This window comes from Protomyctophum parallelum (genome assembly GCF_964188405.1).
Source record: "Protomyctophum parallelum genome assembly, chromosome: 22".
Lineage (NCBI taxonomy): Eukaryota > Metazoa > Chordata > Actinopteri > Myctophiformes > Myctophidae > Protomyctophum > Protomyctophum parallelum.
Window position 1 is genome coordinate 22,220,340 of NC_139714.1, and position 15,158 is coordinate 22,235,497.

The 15,158-nt window shown below is 40.8% G+C and overlaps 1 protein-coding gene across 2 annotated transcripts; it reads left to right on the forward strand.

The window, feature by feature from the left end:
* Positions 1-4,919: 4,919 nt before the first annotated feature.
* Positions 4,920-13,355, forward strand: il15ra (interleukin 15 receptor subunit alpha). 2 transcript variants are annotated; one of them, XM_083757679.1, is made up of 7 exons: positions 4,920-5,073; positions 7,305-7,505; positions 7,881-7,910; positions 8,055-8,108; positions 12,343-12,486; positions 12,974-13,040; positions 13,173-13,355. In XM_083757679.1, exons 1-7 carry the CDS (start codon positions 4,977-4,979, stop codon positions 13,261-13,263), a joined length of 684 nt encoding a protein of 227 aa, XP_083613805.1. In that variant the 5' UTR covers positions 4,920-4,976; the 3' UTR covers positions 13,264-13,355. The 2 variants fall into 2 exon arrangements, 1 of the variants encoding a protein (XP_083613805.1); XR_014568779.1 differs by lacking the exon at positions 8,055-8,108 and having other exon boundaries at positions 12,346-12,486.
* The last annotated feature ends 1,803 nt before the right edge of the window (positions 13,356-15,158 follow it).

The following is a 15,158-nucleotide window of genomic DNA, read 5'->3' on the forward strand; positions in this document are numbered from 1 at the left end:
CCGACAGTCAACAATGTGTGCAAATGTTTTGTACTTTATCGTCACCTGGCGGTTGGATGACCAAATGGACCCTTATGGGGTCCTGATGGGGTCTAACTCTGAGAACGGCTGAACGGGTCCATTTGGTTCCATTTGTACACTCAGAGACTCAGAGTTAAATTAACATTTATTTTACAATATAAATTGCGGGTCCCAGAGATAGAAAATAAATGCCATTAAATGGGGGTGTGTTTTAGACAACACGTGACAGGATCACCTGCGGTACTAGTGCAAACTGTTTAGTAAATAAAGTATGCAATCATGCATTCAATCAATCAATCACCAGAAGCTCTTTGGGAATATTTGTGCATTCAAATCAGAAGGGTATGCGGAAATCTATTAAACAGACTGTTTACCCCCTCCCGGGGTCATGCCCATGTTCCCTCAGCCCTATGTTCCCTCAGCCCTATATTCCCTCAGCCCTATGTTCTCCCATTCCAAAACAGACCCTATGTTCCCTCAGCCCTATGTTCCCTCAGCCCTATGTTCCCCCATTCCAAAACAGACCCTATGTTCCCTCAGCCCTATGTTCCCTCAATCCGATAAATGTAATAGTGTAATAAGTATAATAGTGTAATAGTGTAATAAGTATAATAGTGTATAGTGTAATACAGACAGCATTCTTTCCCCAATGAAATTGGCTGACAGCTTGTCTCGTCTCGTCATAATAATAGGTTCATAATAATTACTCAAATTAATTAACTTATAATTATATCGGTCGGCCTCATGGTGGCGCTATAACAGCCCACTTTACGTTTTGGCTTATAACTCTTGAACCATATCGTGTGTACGGTTGCAAGTTGGTCATCTCCATCAACTTTTTTCAAGATTCTATAACCTGGACGTGGCAGAGCTTGCTATGACTCACGTAGTCCTGGGTGTCGCCTCTAGACGAGGCAGGTCACGTACATAGACTTTTAGGTTCGGGTAACTTATGTGAGTTGACCCTGGTATACCTATAGGGCATACCCCAGAGCATTTAGGTGGACCAGGACTGTCAGCTCAGTTAGCCTTTGGAGCAATAAGGGCAAGAGGGCACGTACTGTGTCATGGCGCAAAAGGCCCATTCATAGTCGAATGAAACTGTGTGCCTGTGGCACCCAGGGGTCCCTGGAAGGGCCTCTGCTGTGTTTATATGCTGGTAGAATCTAAAGCAGCAGCATCAAATATTTGCAAGAAAAACTAAATAGGTCAAAATGGGCAGATTGTTTTACAGCCCAAAACACGCCTTCATTGAGTTGAGTGACAGCTGACATGACAAGCCTCTGTTACGGCACTCCTTATATTAGGACCCCAGAGAACCAATGGGGTAGAACACTCCTTATATTAGGACCCCAGAGAACCAATGGGTATAGAACACTCCTTATATTAGGACCCCATAGAACCAATGGGGTAGAACACTCCTTATATTAGGACCCCAGAGAACCAATGGGGTAGAACACTCCTTATATTTTAAAATAAGTCATTTATCAAAACGTATTTTTGGGGAAAAGACGATCTACAAGCTCACAACACATTACGGCATGTTGTGACCTTGTAGATCAGCAATTGTCCTTTCTTCTTAGCCTATAATGACATGCCCAAAATTGGGATTTCAGGGTTAAAGTAGCTATATAGTTACAATTTACAATTTACAATTTAGGCATTTAGCAGACGCTCTTAATCCAGAGCGATTTACATTTAAGCAAGAACAAAAGCATGGGAATATATCACGTAAAAGCATTTATCATGAAACATGCGTAAGCTAAGACATTAACAGTGGAATAATGAAACTATACATACACTATACTATACATATTTACTACTATGCTATACATTATGTACTATGGCGTGCTATGACTATATACAATACAATTATAGTGCTGTCGACATAACATGCTATAAGTCTGTGTCAAATGCTATCTAATTCAACAGAAATGCTATCTAAGGGGTTAGGGTAAGTGCTATGGGCCATGATGGAGTCTGAAAAGGTGGGTTTTCAGGCTACGGCGGAAGATTGGGAGTGATGCTGCAGTTCTGACTGCAATGGGAAGTGCATTCCACAGTTTTGGAGCCAGAAGGGAGAAGAGTTTGGGACGTGTGGAGCGTTGTCCCGGCGTTTTTAGTGAGGGTACTTCCAGCTTCCCTGCGTTGGCTGATCTGAGTGCGCGGGAGGGTTTGTAGGGTTCAATCATACTTGCAAGATATGGGGGAGCCATACCTTTGGTTGCTTTGAATGCCAGCATCAGAGTTTTGTATTCTGTGCAGGCAGCGACCGGGAGCCAGTGGAGGGAGCGGAGCAGGGGGGAGACATGTGAGAATTTTGGCTGGTTGAAGACCAAGCGAGCTGCTGCATTTTGGATCAGCTGGAGAGGCTTAAGTGCACATGCTGGTAGGCCAGTAAGGAGGGAGTTACAATAGTCGAGTTTTGACAAGACTGATGTTGTCTGGATTAGGAGCTGGGCTGATTCCTGGGTGAGGAACGGTCTAATTCGTCGTATGTTATAGAGTGTGAACCTACAGGATCGAATGACAGCTGTGATGTGAGCTTTGAACGAGAGCTGACTGTCCAGGACAACACCAAGATTCCTGGCTGTTGGGACAGACGTTACCAGGGCGTTGTCTACGGAAATAGTTAGCTCCCGCATAGGGCAGGACTTAGCTGGGAAGAAGAGAAGCTCAGTTACCCAACTTACCCAGAAAGACTGGGAAGTTATCCACTGTATACTGGTGGCCGTCCTGAGACAGGCATTATATGTGGCATAATACATGGTCCAAGTATATTCCATGTTTGGGATTTCAATAAATGGGTCTTATACAGTAAGTAGCCGGCTACAGTTGCAGTCCGAGAAAGGGACACTTAGCTGCAAAGGTGAATGGGTGCGCAGTATACTTATATTAGGTTATTGCAGACGGCCTTTCAGAGGACAGTGTTACTTGGGGACATGAGGAGACAACGTAGCTTAAATAGTTGGTATCAGTTCATTAAGCTGTGTACTCTAGGTTGATGAGACAACTATGCAATGGAAACATACCTGAGATTCAAAACAGATAATTAAGTACATGATGAGTGATTCATGAAGAAATGTCAGGATTTAAAGGAATGTTTCACTGTTCACTGTTTCACTGTGTTGTTGTGGAGCATTTGCTATAACAAAGTAGATAGACTAGACCCCATGCAGTAGTGTCATTGCTGTAACTTGGTATCTGTAATGTGTTCTGTTGCTGCAGGGTGAACTACTGTATGGGTAGCATTATAGTATAATTGATGCCTTACAGCTGACATGACAAGCCTCTGTTACGGCACTCCTTATATTAGGACCCCAGAGAACCAATGGGGTAGAACACTCCTTATATTAGGACCCCAGAGAACCAATGGGGTAGAAGACTCCTTATATTAGGACCCCAGAGAACCAATGGGGTAGAACACTCCTTATATTAGGACCCCAGAGAACCAATGGGGTAGAAGACTCCTTATATTAGGACCCCAGAGAACCAATGGGGTAGAACACTCCTTATATTAGGACCCCAGAGAACCAATGTGGTAGAACACTCCTTATATTAGGACCCCAGAGAACCAATGGGGTAGAACACTCCTTATATTAGGACCCCCGAGAACCAATGGGGTAGAACACTCCTTATATTAGGACCCCAGAGAACCAATGTGGTAGAACACTCCTTATATTAGGACCCCAGAGAACCAATGGGGTAGAACACTCCTTATATTAGGACCCCAGAGAACCAATGGGGTAGAACAAACGTTCTGTCCTCACTGTTACACTTTGTTACATGTTACACTTTGCTAGTGCAATTAATTCACAGTATAAAACCTTCATAAAACTAAATTATTAAATAATTAAACAGACTCTTAGGTTAGGTTTAGGTGTGCTTCCCCGTGGGAGGTTAGGGTGTGGGTTTGAGATGGTTATCATCGGTAGACTGTAGACAACTTGACTGTGTGTATACTGTACGTGCGTTTGATTTTTGAGTTCTCTTGGCACAGTGCCATGGGTGTGTAATGTGTGTAATAATTGAAGCTGAGAAGTGTCGGCTATGTGGTTGACACGCACTGTGAGAAGATGAGTTCAGATATGTACCAGTGCCAATGTCTGCTATTTTGTTTAAAGCTGCATTACACCTCAAGCAGACTGAAATTATGAACCCTTTTGGGTGTTATTTTGTCCATAAAGTGATGCTATTCTTATGTGATCCTCAACACATTAATATTTTATTTTTGCCACGGACATGCAAAACAAGTGATCAATGATATTACCTGCAGGGGAAGTCTATTACTCTGTTGTTCACAATCAAAGAAAAAATAAATGGCTAGCTTTGTTTCCTTTTCTCTTCGCAGATGAGTAAGGCAAATACAAGGAAGGCACCTTTGGAAGGTGAAAGCAAGCAAGCAAGAACTCACAATATCAGCCATGTTGGCGCCCTCTGGTGAAATGTTATGGTATTGTGTCACAAGTTCAGTTTGGAGAGTGGATGTCCAAACTGGGATGGGATGGGATGAAGGGATAGGCGGCAGGCCTGACATAATAATGCCTTTTGATTGAAGCTTGATGGCGCTTGCGGGCAGGTGGCAATGCCGCATGAGAGATGGTTGAAATAAGGGTTTAGCCTACGTTGTTTGTATTTTATTGTTTAAATGAATGATCCCAAATCCAAACTGTTCATCAGTTCATTAATGCAATCTGTTTACGCAGCTATACTTCTACTTATATATATTGCCCTGAATGTTTCTGGGATAATGGTATTTATTTTTGGAGAAACTTTTATTATTGTATTGAAATGTATTATGCAACAATGCCGCGGCTCTAGACATTATGTCTCCTCCCCCAAAGTATCTGCAGTAGGCTACGGTGAAAGCGAAAGTGCGACAATAAAGAGCTAGACGATACAGGTATCACACCACGGATTAAACTATAACCTCGATCGGTTTAAATGGAGTATACATGGCAACAATTGGAAAAGAGTTATCGGATCTTTGCCAAGTGTCTTGGTGTGTAACTGTGATTCTTCTATTTGGAGCTACAATGAATTCGAATGGAGGTTAGTGTGAATGCACATTATGCACTTATATGCACACATGTGCATGTGTGCACATATGTGCTCAGATATTCATTTGTTAAATATTTTGTAATACGAATGTCCCGCCCTCTTTCAGAACGATCAGTGGCCAAGGAAGGCTCGTGAAAAATCATGACAATAAACACAATGTTTTGTGCCGATCAAATAGTGAGAAGAAAAACAAAGTCAAAAGTGTTGTAGACCTACCCTGCTGCACTTTTTTTCTTCTTTCTAATTATTTGATTATGATTAGTCTGTCATTTACAATAAAGCAAACAGAAATAACATTTGCGTGACTTAATTACTTTGGGTCAGTGACGAACACAATTAATTAAAATATTTGACAGGTTGTGAACTGAATGAAAGCTCTCGAGCACCTGTGCTAATAAATAATAATCACACCTGCACTGGATGTGACATAATTGTCCATTTCAATTAGGCCTCAATTAAACCTTTTCGAACACATAAAAATATGAACTAGAAAACTGTTCTCCTTGGACAGGCAAGTTCATTCCCCAGGGCCTGCAGAGTACAGACTTTAAAGTCAATCATAGCCAATGGGAATGGAATATGAAAAAAACCATGAGGCCAATTTGAGAATGCAGGGGTAGGCCTATAGGTTTGTCCTTGCCCTACTACTGGGAGGAGTGTGCATGAAAAGTTTCATCGGTCTTGTCTTGTGGTGCCGGAGATTAGCTGTTCACACTTCACAGACAGACACCACACACACAGACGGACAGAGGCGAAAAGAGCCTTTGGCTGTCTGGCCTAGATGATAAACATGTATTTTAGTGCCGTCACCAGAGAATGATGATGATGATGATCATGATGATGATGATGATGAGATGTTCCTTGAAATATTTAAAATATTCATACTGTACATTACACAGAACTTATAGTACAAAATGTATTGTGGGATGTTGGCTAACCTGAAAGATGTGAAGTCAGATGCAGACTTCAAACTCAGGGAAAGTATAAGCCAAATTTTAAGCTTATGAAATAATAATAATAATAATAATAATAATAATTATTATTATTATTATTATTAAAATGGGACAGGCCTTGTGCGTGCTTCTGTGATGTGATCAGCCTTCAAATGCACACTTCAAAGTAGTGCCTGTTCCGGGAATTGGGACACAGCAACAGAGAGACTGACCCTCACAGTGAGAGTCACACTGGTTTCGACAATAGACCTTTGATCACCAAAATATTCACTTTATAATTTGTGTGAAATTCTGTAATTATTAGAGAGTTCTTGATTAATATTCAAAAACATGCTTTGCGAGGTCACAGTGACCTTGACCTTTGGCCACCAAAATATAATATGTTCAAGTGGACATTTGTGCCTAATTTGAAGACATTTTATCAAGCTGTTCCTGTGATGTCATGTTCACGATGGGGCAGACGTACTGTATGTACGGGAATGTACATACATTTGTACAACTAACTATTAATGCTATTACATAACAAAATACATACATACATGGATGCACCTGGGACGTATCCTCAGTGATGTATCCCAAGGTCATTGGGGTTTCGGGTCTCCCAACATCATACCCCTCACTCAGGTGACCCAGCCGGGGTGATCAAGTCCCAATTTACGTCCCAGTAGCTATACCCTCGATCAGTCCCATTAGGGAAAAACCAGGGCCACACAATCCGTTCCTCCTGAACTACTCTGCTGGGACTTGGAGGTACCATTCTGGCGCGTGGAAGGACTAGGCTCTGTGGGTTTACTCCTGTCCGGGCCCCTCCTACGTCTCACCAGGTCCACTCCTGGTCTCACCAGGTCAGGCCCTGTGCGTTGCACCAGACTCCCAGCACCAGGCACTTTATTCAGGAATGGTGGATTCTCAAGCCGCAATGGTTCCGCAGGCTCCACCTTGCCCTTGGTGGTGCCGCAGGCTCCGCTTGAGGCTTGAATGGCCCTCCTAAAGGCCTCACCGTGGGTTTGTTGGGCTTCTTCCTCACGGAAGACACAGGCTGGGGCGCCAACCCATACTGCTCCCATAATAAAGTAATTCCCTCTCACTTGTTCTAATTCTCTGGGGGTCAGTTCTTTGGTTACAGATGAGAAAACACATTTTGTGTATGCTTTTAACAGCAATAAGGATTTATTTGATTTGACTCAACCCACCTCTCACCTCAACACCTTACATTATAACCTCAACATCCATGTTATAATCTTTGTATGCTGTATCCTTTGTTTTCAGACAGCTGCACATGTCTCTGCTCACAACCTCCAAGAAAGGAAAACACTGAAAGTCCGGGAGCATCATATTGTTGTGAACACAACCGATACAGATACAAGTGCATTGGCGGTTACACAAGGAAGGCAGGCACCTCCAACCTCATCAAGTGTGAAAATATGAACGATCGATATGACTGGACCAGCTCTAATCTCATTTGTATACGTAAGACCCACATTTCTGTGTGCGGTTAATAACTTAATAACCTTTGACCACCAGAATGAGAGATGTGACACACTATACATACTGTGTATAGTGTGTACTCTACAGTAAATGCCCTGAAGCAACATTTCTGTAGAGATGTGAAGGAGAAAGTGAATCCTTGTATAATATGTATTCATTTAGGAAACTGATAGTTTTGCCGATAAAACAGTTGCCTAGGAGGAACATACGCTAGTAATGTAATGTAACTAATGTTACAGTATAGCCTATTAGCTACAAGTCAGTATGTCGTAGTTAGCTAGCTATAGTGGCTACTGTACCAAATGATACTGTAGTTAAGAAATTAACTTTAATATTCTCATAATTATTTAATTTCAGCTGACCCCAAACTACCGGCACTTATGTACGGTACGTATGTGTGTGTGTGTGTGTGTGTGTGTGTGTGTGTGTGTGTGTGTGTGTGTGTGTGTGTGTGTGTGTGGGTAGATGGACATGATTCATAATAATATTATTTTTATGGTTGTTATATTCTTTATTCCTGTGTGCCATCAGGTCCTTCTGAAACGTATTCCACAACAATGGCCTCTACTAAAGCCACCCAAGAGCGTGAGTATACTGCCTTTCCTACACAGCAAAATCCTCTGTGTTAATGTTACTACACACTCATTGTTACTACAATCAGAGTTGAATTAACACAGAATGTAACATTAGTGGTCAGGTTCTTATAATAACTGGACAGGAGTTAGCCAGGAATCATTCTTGGTTTTTCTACTGTATATCCAACAATAGTCAGAGAGAATTGTGGCAATTATATAAGAACTCTTCATCTCTGCAGAAACAAATTAACATCATTATGTTTTGATTCTGTGTGTGCAGAGGAATCAACTGAAACATCACATGAATCCCTCGTGAACACCACTTACAGTGAGTTGCAGCTGTACGTACTTGCAAATGATCATCACAATTAACTATTATCTATTAACTAATGGTATTACTGGATAAAGTGAAAGCAAAATCGCTTCAGCAACAGTTCAGTCAGACAACTCACGAATAGATTTAACATAAAACATTAAGAGCATGGAGATAGATATACAATAAAACCCCAATGGGGAGCATAAATAACAGAGCCCACCGGGGTGGTGGTGGGAGCAAACATCACATAACAACCAGGAACCATAGTAGAAGGAAGGCAGGAAGAGCATGCAGACTAGTGAGCTTGTAGCCCGCCCGATTGGTCAGCTGACTGCCACATCAGCGAATGACATGTGGGTCTTGCACACACTGAATATACCCACATAGTAATGCAGCATATTAACCCTTGAGTATAGTATGCGCCTTTGAGCACGGCATGAACTCCCTCGAGTGTGACTGACTGAACTAACTCTGCAGGCTACGTGTCATTTATGTCCAAAATAGCAGCAGGCTAAATGATACAGAAATTACATGATGGATTTTAAAGCTACTGTAGTCTCTGGGCTGGTCATAATGTTATTAGACAATTAATTCTAAATCTTAGACAATTAAAGCTCTATAGTGTAATAGTAATCATTGCTATAGAGCAGTGATTCCCAAACTGTTGTGAGTCCACCCCATGGGGTGCGCAAGCTACCTCTAGGTCTAGGGTGGCGTGACATTAATAGCGTAATGGTGGTGCTGGTGTTCTAATTAAACATAATTATCAACACATACTTTGACCTTCACCAAACACATTCCTCAGTAGGTCAACTCACGTTTTATTTTCAAAACATGTGAGAAGGTCATGTGACAGTACAAAAAGACCCAATGGAAACAAGCCAATAGGCTTTCTTGAATTCATCCTTTTAGCAGACCTTGTATTCTACTGTACATCCCTGTGCTTGTCCATGCAAACTGTTAATAAAGTATTCAATCAATCAATCAATCAATCAATCACTCAATCAATCAATCAATCAATCACAGAGATACTGTCCTAGATTGAGGTAAACATATGTATAGGTTACCTATTGTAAACATATGTATAGGTTACAACAGGTCAACAGAAAATACATTTTCACCAATTTCATCAGGTGAGAGCACCTATTAGGTTCAATTTTATAGTATTCCAATTCAAAATGTGTCTGCTCATTATTATTATTATTTTACATTTTTACTTGCTTATCATGTGTCCTGCATGAACTCTCTCTCCTATTTGGATGGAATTGGTAACCCATCTTGAAAATGTATTTTCTATTTAAAGCTGGAGAGAGCTGAACAAACGCTGAACAAACGCTCTAACAACATACAGTAAATGAACGTATTGATGCACAGATCCTCAATGATAATTTACTCAATAATTTTGTTAATCTAGCTGGCAACACAGTCAGCTACATAAAGCTGCTCCATAATCAACCCCCACAAGTCCTTCCTTTGTGTAAACAGGAAGACATAAACCCTGTAGCAAATTATTTCGTTTGACAGGCTAGGGAGTGTAAAAAGTAGTTTAGAACACAGTACATATATAGAAGACATAGTAATACATGTCAGTCTCTTTATAATGTGTGTTATAACCTGGCCTCCTCTTCTCTTGACCCTGGCAGCCTCTCCCACTTACCAGACAACTCAGAATCCACGTTTACAGTCTGCAGAAAAAGACCGAATAATATCCACTTCTACAACCCTTTCCACACTGCAAGCTTCGACACAGGGTATGTCCCATGAATACAGCACCCTACCATCTTGCTAAACTAATATTGTACAGGGCAGGACTAAACCAATCCACATCAATGCCTATATATTTATACAGAATAGTGGGGGTGGACTTGTAAGAAATCAGCAAGATTTGGCTTTTGGTGACTAGTTTCTGAATTTTGGTGTGGTGTTAGGTATGGTAAGGATTTCAAAAAGCTGTGCAAACGCGTTGGGAGCGCCCCCTAGTGGTCTGTTTGCACAGACTCAAATATTGGATACTTATAGGTTGATAAAAGAGATTTTTCAATGGATTCTGTTACTATATGCACTTCGTAACTACTTTTTTAATTTTGGTTAGGTATGGGCATAAGGTTTTCAAAAACCATTGCAAACTAATTTGGCTCGCCCCCTAGTGGCCGGTTTGCAATGAAACCACTATTAGATATGTCAGTATATGGTTGGAACCCAAAATAATTGATAGAAGAGATTTTTCAATGGATTCTGTTACCATTGGGTGTGCTAAATAACATACTAAAAGTTTACGGAAAACGAACAACTTGAAAGGCATTGTTTTCAAGATGGCATCCACGATGGCTGCTGTTGCCACCGTGGACGCCATCTTGAAAACGATGCCTTTCAAGGTTAGGTTTGTTGTTCCTAAAAAATGTTATTAGTTATTTAGCACATGCACCAAATAGTAACAGAATCCATTGAAAAATCTCTTTTATCAATTATTTTGGTTTTCAACCATACCTATATGTATCCAATATTTGAGTCTGTGCAAACAGACCACTAGGGGGCGCTCCCAACGTGTTTGCACAGCTTTTTTAAACCCTTATACCCATACCTAACACCACACCAAAATTCAGAAACTAGTCACCAAAAGCCAAATCTTGCTGATTTCTTACAAGTCTGCCCCCGCTAGAATCTTATCTTAATATCTGATATGCACCACTGACTCCAGTCCATAGGTCACTGATAAAACACATTGCATTATGTCATGATAATATGGACTCAACGTAGACTGTTTTAGGAGAAGGTGGGAGACCCGCACACTGCCACTTGCTGGTTCAAGAACTTTTTATTTAATGTCCACAATATGCAACATTTCGGTCCTTCGACCTTCCTCGTTACATTATAAACATAAAACATTTGAGTAGTATACAGATGGAGGACAGCACGTATAGTAGCCTACTTAAACGGTAAATGTAAATATTCATTACTATTATGGAGTCAAGTTAAATTATTTGTCTAAAAACCTTTAACACGTGACAGCCTTTTAGAATGTAGAATTTGTTTTCTGCAAGGTTTCTTCTAGATGTTTGACGGTTTGTAACAAACATGTTTTATGACATTCAGACAGAAGCACATTCATTTATGGCACAGAACTGTACCCGTGCCGTGTCCTTTTTTCGTCAGCATAATACTGTTTCATTTCAAAGAATTTGGGGATATGATTCTCAGCTTAATTAAACATCTCAACTTAGTTTGGTGAGTTTTGGAAAACATTAATTGATTCATGGTCAAATTTGCACCAAGCCCATGCATTTATTGGGAAATGATGGATTGATGGAAAAATTCACACGTGGTTCAACAGTGTTATGAAACATAATGGTAGCCAAACAATTTTAATTGACACTATAGTCGTACTTGCCTTGCCCAATTGTAGTGCCAGCTAGTAGTCAATTAGAATGACACTTTGAGGGTATTTATGTCTAGACATATGCTGTTTTGTGATTTGCCCAATGGTTGTTGACTTTGTTGATGTCCTGAGCCTCGCCCTTTTGAACTTCATTGGTATCTTAAAAATAAGATATCAACAAGCTCTTTTTAAATGCTTAATCCAAAAATCTCGTAGCGATTATTAGGATTTAAGAGGAGGAGGATATATGTTTAAATGTAATTGGTGGAAAATCCAATCAGTTTAGTAGAAGGGGATATTTCACTAGCAAGTTTAGTGTAAAATTGACAAAATGTAATTTTAAATGTCTAAATTTAACCGTTGATGTATGGCACACAATGTCCCGTGATTACCGAAAATGTCATGTCCTCTGCCATTTACCATCGCAGGAATTTAATAAATGGCAAAGGACAGGGCAAGGCACAAGGACAAAAAACAGCACAAATACAATAGGGGTTTGGGCTTTTGGCTTGAACGGGTGGAAACATTGTCTTTCTTTTGATGTTGTAAAAGTAGAGCCCACAATAAGAGAGATCAAAAGTGCAGATCCAACGAGTAGAACTACCAGCAGTGTCGACACTTCAACATCAGCAGCAGAGAAAGAGTCCTCTGTTGATAGCATCTCAGATCCACAAAGCACAGCCCCTGTAATCACAGGTGAGGTTGACAGATTACCGTCCTAGGCTGTCTATTGCACCAAGATCTACTACACTCTTCTGCTGAACATTAACATGCATTGTTGTTACTCTTGATGTATAGTTATATTGTGTCACTTCATTTGCTCAGGCTAAAGTTACCCAAGAATGATTGTCCATTGAATTGCAGTTATCTATGTCACTAAAATGTTAACTTTACTCTGATAGGCTGATATACATTTGCCAGTGTAGATGTTTAGGCCAACGCCATGCCCTGCCCGTACCCCCCAAGGCCCAACAGGGGTTTGATTTCAAAACTTGTCACCTTTTCCACCGCTCACCACCAATGTGCATGTTTGCATACAGAGCCTCCCACTGAAGTCTTGTTGTCCAACTGCAGCATTCAGAGGGACAGCAAACATGTTTAAAATAACCCAACTGAGAGCTTTTATCTGTGACACTGTTACTGTGTGTGTGTGTGTGTGTGTGCATGTGCGTGCGCGCGCCAGGTGTGAGTGTTGTAGGAATACTGGTATTTGCCTTGGGGACTGGCCTGGGGATTTTCTTGTGTAAAAGGTAAGCTTGCACAGTCGAAAGATGTTTAACCAAAAATGTATCAATCACTACTTGTATAAACATTGGTGCATACTGTATTATGGTTAAAATGTTTGAAATATTATTGCCTGCATTTCCCCATTCCTTCCAAAGGAGGTCACATAATAATGACACACAGACAGCAGATGAACAGCTGCCCATGAATCCCATTCCGAAGATTGCACCATCTGACCCCAGCGACTAGCATACTGTACACTCATTACCGTGGGAAATACAGAGTGGAATAGTAAGAGTGGCGACACACTTTGATCTCGCCGCAAAGCGGGTGCCTATGGGCCGTATCCCATTGAGATAGAATGAGCACTTTCGCATTCCATTGTTACAATGGGAGTCAGTGTCATCACTCTCATACTATTCCACTCGGTGGAAGTACTGTTCATAGTAGACATGATGAAGTTTTATCAATTGCAGCTGCTACACAGCAATGGTTGGGGCCGAGCAGTTTGAGGAGGAAATGGAGCAAGTCAAAATGGAAAATAGCAAGAGGAAGGAAAATGACAAATACATGAGGGTCAATCTGCAGAACTGTCTGGATCCAAATGTTCATTATACCTTCGTCTCTTATCCCACTGTGTGTCTCAAGTTAGTTCACCAGAGAAGGTATGACAGGCTGGATCTAATGGCAAAGTTTTGTTGATGGTACCAACATGCTAGTTTGGCAAGGCTTTGGCACCTAACCCAGAACTGAAGGGCACTGCTCTACTGAGAGCGAGTCAGGTGCACAACATGAAGAAATATAACCAAGCTAAAGTGTATTGTTTAAGCCAAGGTGAAGGGTCTCTTGCACTAAAGCCTGATATTACAGTATCATGTTGACTACAGCCTCAGTTGACATGATCAATTGCTGTACTAAATATCAGCAAACCAATTTTACACTAATTTAAATGTTGCATCATCATCAATTCACCACCTGCAATTTAGTTCACATGTGTGAGGGAAGAGAGAGATGTAGCAAACATTTTTAATTACACATTTGTTTATGTCTCTAATCCACACAACATAATTTTGCATTATTGATGCATTATTTTTGCATCACCCAGGAGGGTTCATACTTCATACTCAAAACCTTAGACTCCAAAGGTGTGTGTCAAACAAAACAAAAAAACAGCTTGATGGAGCCGAGGGTTGATCTAATTAGTTTAGGTTAAGTTAGCAACATTTGTGGTAAATGTGCAAAATAAATGCTTACCACTAGCTTTCTTCACAAATGTGTTCATGGTGTCTACTATCATCTCTCAATGTTAGAAATGTGCTTGCCCGTTATATATATATATAGCTAGCAATGGTTACTGAACCAGGAACCTTTCAGCCCCTCAAACCTTATGGCTAGGCCATATACTATACATCATGGCAACTGGGAACAAATAATGTGTGTCAGTGTGTGGTGCATCAGTCATCATGTATGATGTTTGAACATAGAGTAGCAGCACAACTCACTGTCCTGTGTTCTAGATGTAAACCAGGGGTAGGCAGCTCTAGAGCCCCCTCCCTGTGTCTTTGGTAAAACATATGGAAATGTCAGATACCTTGTGGTCACAATTTACAAGATGTGTGCATATCTTGTGAGCAAACCTCACAGTTCTAGAGGCCACATAAGGATTCTGTGGGAACATCTTGTGGCCACAACTTGAAGTGTCATCTCTTTTGACTAGGACATAACAGTCGGCAAAAATAACTGATTTTCAGCACAGTCACAAAGTATACATTAGGCTTCAGAAAATGGTTAGCTTGCTAACCTACTACGACTGACCATGCTTTTGTTGGAACTTAGCACTGATTAAATGGGTAAATGTGCAGTTTGGAGAAGATGCAAGTAGACAAAATGCACCCCATATCCCACAGCAGGTTGCACTTCTGGCTGTCAAGTGTAGTAGCGCATAATGGAAACAAGGTACCAGGACTGTTGTGTGTGTCATCCTTTTACATTTTTGACTAATAAAGTATTCAATCAAAAGCAATTTGACTACTTGTCGGTTTGAGCCTTAGAGTATATCGTTTGAGCTCTTAACTACATGAACCCTAGTATACTGTACCTATTTGAGGGCGAACATTCAGCAAAAATATTTGATCTACAAGCTC